Source organism: Cynoglossus semilaevis, chromosome 14 (genome assembly GCF_000523025.1).
Source record: "Cynoglossus semilaevis isolate Cse_v1.0 chromosome 14, Cse_v1.0, whole genome shotgun sequence".
Lineage (NCBI taxonomy): Eukaryota > Metazoa > Chordata > Actinopteri > Pleuronectiformes > Cynoglossidae > Cynoglossus > Cynoglossus semilaevis.
The window spans coordinates 19,006,995-19,010,718 of NC_024320.1; the positions used below are offsets into that span (position 1 = coordinate 19,006,995).

The following is a 3,724-nucleotide window of genomic DNA, read 5'->3' on the forward strand; positions in this document are numbered from 1 at the left end:
TGCACGCTGTGAGACGAAGGCCTCCATGATGCCAACTCCTGCTGACTCCAAAGAACAAGAAGAGTCGACTCCAGTATATGAAAAACTACGTGTACAAACCACAAAGGTTGTGGAATACTGGACTGAAACAAAGTTGGAACTCTTTGGGCCTGTGAATCAGTGGTATGTCTGGAGGAGGAAGAACAAGGCCTATGGTGAAAAGCACACCTTGCCTACTGTGAAGCATAGTGGGGGGTCAGTCATGCTTTAGGACTGTTTTCCTTCTTCAGGGTTAGGGTTACCAAGGTACCATTAATTCTATTAACCAATCACCACTCTCTCTCCCCTGGGGATGCTCTCTATCATCCAATCCAGCTCCTTCCAGAACTTCTCCTTTTCTTCCAACTCACAGCCCACCTGTGGGGCATGACTGCTGACAACATTCATCAGCATATTCTATTTCTACTTTCACACACATCAACCTGTCTGACTCTCGTTTCACCTCCACCTCATCTCTTACATATTCTTCCTTTAGGATCACCCCCTACTCCATTTCCCTTTTTTCCATCTGAACCATGATAAAGCAGTTTGTAGCCTCCTCCAATGTTTCTAGCCTTGCTGCCCTCCCACCTGGTCTCCTGCACAAACTAAATGTCTACTCTTCTTCTCTCCATCATATCAGCTAGTTCTCTACTTTTCCCTGTGATTGTACCTACAGTCGGAGTTCCACTTTAGACCGACCCTTCTATCCTTCCTTTTTTCCTCTTTTTCTCCAAACCAATCGTCCTCTTCTTCTTTGTCTTCGACCAACAGTAACCCAGTTTCCACCAGTAGGCCACTGTTGGCGGTCGTTGTTGATCTGGGCCCCGACCGATCTGGTATAGAAATAATAGTGTTAAGTCTAAGATGGAAGTATAAAATAACACACGTGTTTCCTGCGAAATATTCACATATGCCGGATGTAATACGTAGAATCGATTTTTTGAAATTTTGAATTTTTTTCTTATTCTTACAAAACCCGATGTGCTAAATGAAATACACGACTGAACTTTGTTCTCAGGAAAGTGAACGCCCTGTCACTGTGTCATACGTCACTGCACACAACGAAACGTGACCTCTGCATTTAACCCATCACCAAAGTGAACAGTGGGCAGCTTTTCAAGTCCGCTTCCTTAACCACTAAGCCACCACTGCCGGAAAAGGGAGTATCTTGCTAAATTATCTGAAGCACCATCCTGCAGACTGCTATAGGTTGCCGGCTGGAACTGCCCTGACAGCATATAAGCAAGCAAAGCGGGAAGGGGGTCGTTCTTCCTCTCCGGATTGTCTCTGAAGGTGGTAAGAAACCAGAGCTCTGTTTGCCCCATTTTACTTCAATAAAGCTTTTATTTTTGAGCTACCATCTCATCCTTCATCATCAACGAATTCGGGGGAACGCACGGGAGAAGTATCGTCCCAACAGTAATCCTAATCATGATAAAAAAAATGTGCTGCACCTTATTTTGGCCAGCTGTAACAGCTCTGACACAGGCCGTTCACGAGAAGAGTAATTAGGTTACAGTTGAAAGGCGGTTCACGAGAAGAGTAATTAGGTTACAGTTGATTACCATCAAGGTACACTCCCTTCTTCGGAAAACAAAGAAAATGCTGCGCAGCCTGTAATCTTAAAATAAAGTAAGATAGAAGTCCAGAACGCGGCACCACGTCTAGTCTTAACCAACCCATCATCATCATCATTATCATCATCATCGTCATCGTCATCAGCAGCAGATGCCACCCTCATTACAGGAGTGTCTTGCCACCTTCTCACACAAGGCGATCTTAGTCATTCTCCACCCTGGTTCCCGCGTGGTGGAACAAACTACCAGCTGCCACAAGAACAGGCTTCTCCCTCTCTTTTGTTTCAGGAAGCACTTAAAAACTTTTCTTTTCATCGAATGAGATGTCGTTGTTTGGCAGCCCGCAGTAGAAAACATGCACTTTTAAGCTTTTAATCCACAGCAGGTTTTCTCTTTCTATTTTAAACAAAATGCACAGCCATCTGAGGCCACATCAGGTTGAAACAAGCCAAACAAACAAATCAAGGTCGGTCTTTCATGCTGTGATCTGGCATTCATAAAGTATTATTTTAAATAATCAAAATTGATGTTAATAGACAGTGACAATAGTCAGTTTACCTCATCAACGTCTGCAACAAAAGAAAAAAATATTGGACGCGGGCATAAGTAACAACCAGTCTGGTCTGTTGGGCTGGTCTTCGGATTGGCAGTCGAGCAGGGAGGGGACGTCCGTTTGTAGAGAGTCATCGTATACAATGTTATTCATGCTCAAAACAGTCAGATGCTCTTCCTCTTCAGCGTTATTGAACCTCAGCCCTGTCAACATTACAACTTCAGACCAACAAGTATCTTTTAAACTTTTTTTTTTAAACTTTTTTTTTTTGACTTAATACTAGTGGTTCCTGATACATATTTTTTAATTGAAGCCACCTTAGTAACAATGTCCTCCGAATGGCTCCGGTGTGTTGTTGTGTTTCTCGTCTCTGTCCCTCTGGTTAAAGCTGCTCAGCAGCCAAACATCGTCTTTATCTTGGCTGATGACTACGGCTGGCACGATATTGGATACTACGGCTCAGAGATCCACACTCCTCACCTGGACAAGTTGTCAGCCAGCGGGGTTCGTCTGGAGAGATACTACATCCAACCAATCTGCACCCCCTCCAGGAACCAGCTCATGACCGGCAGGTACCAGGTGAGATCCAGTTGCCCTTGATGTAACTATTTTTGGATGAAGTGACCAGGTGAGAAGGCGATATAACCAAGTTATGGCAATATTAATCCTAGACTGTAAAGAAGCAGATAAGATATAATCATATGGACTGTTTTGTTTTCTCTGTAATGTTTCATCTCACATCCAATAGGTTTCTTCAACTAGTTTCATACAGTATGGACTAACTGGAATATAATATTGACTTGGGTTACTGAGAACATACACAGAGAGTTAAGGCCATATGTGAGACACTTATTACATAAACAAAAGAGCAGGACATAAATAAGTACGTAAAACTAGAAGACACTGAAGTCAAACCCGTTAAAAGATGTATTTTTAGAAACAATATTGGAAAACCTGAGTGATGTTTTATTACATTGCTTTCTGTGAAACTATTGTATTTTGTGAGCTATTTTTATTATTCAATGTGATGGATGCTTGTTGTCTTCGTCAGATCCACACAGGTTTGCAGCACGCCATAATAATACCTTGTCAGCCAGATTGCATTCCTCTGGATGAAAAGCTCTTACCTCAGTACCTGAAGGAAGCAGGGTACAGTACTCACATGGTGGGGAAGTGGCACCTGGGCATGTACCAGACAGGCTGTCTGCCCACCCACCGGGGATTTGATACATTCTTTGGTTTGTACCTAGTTTATTATTTCAAGGCTGACTCTTACAGTTTGTGTGTCACAAGAAATACGAGAGCAAAGATTTTTCTCATCCTCTGAATACACTGGTAAACTATTTAATGATATCTACAGAAACATCAACATATTTAGTTGAGGTGAGCACAGTCACTCAACATGCTGACTAATATTAGCTTCATCTTGGAAATGTAATCTCCCTTTAATTGTGTTAAAACATTCATGTCGTACATTACTGTTCATTGTACTGCGTTAACTGTTAAATGAATACCATCGATTTGGCCTTGCAGGATTCCTGTCAGGTTCTGAAGATCACTACACACATTCACA

General features: G+C 42.4%; 1 protein-coding gene across 1 annotated transcript in view; it reads left to right on the top strand.

Annotated features, from left to right (window-relative positions):
• The first annotated feature begins 2,410 nt into the window (after positions 1–2,410).
• The window catches only part of LOC103390027 (arylsulfatase B-like), a 4,408-nt gene continuing 3,094 nt past the window's right edge, over positions 2,411–3,724 (top strand). Inside the window, exons 1-2 of the mRNA XM_017038448.2 lie at positions 2,411–2,730; positions 3,203–3,455. Coding sequence (XP_016893937.1) covers positions 2,479–2,730; positions 3,203–3,455 — 505 coding nt within the window. The 5' untranslated portion in view covers positions 2,411–2,478. The remainder of the gene's footprint in view (positions 2,731–3,202; positions 3,456–3,724) is intronic.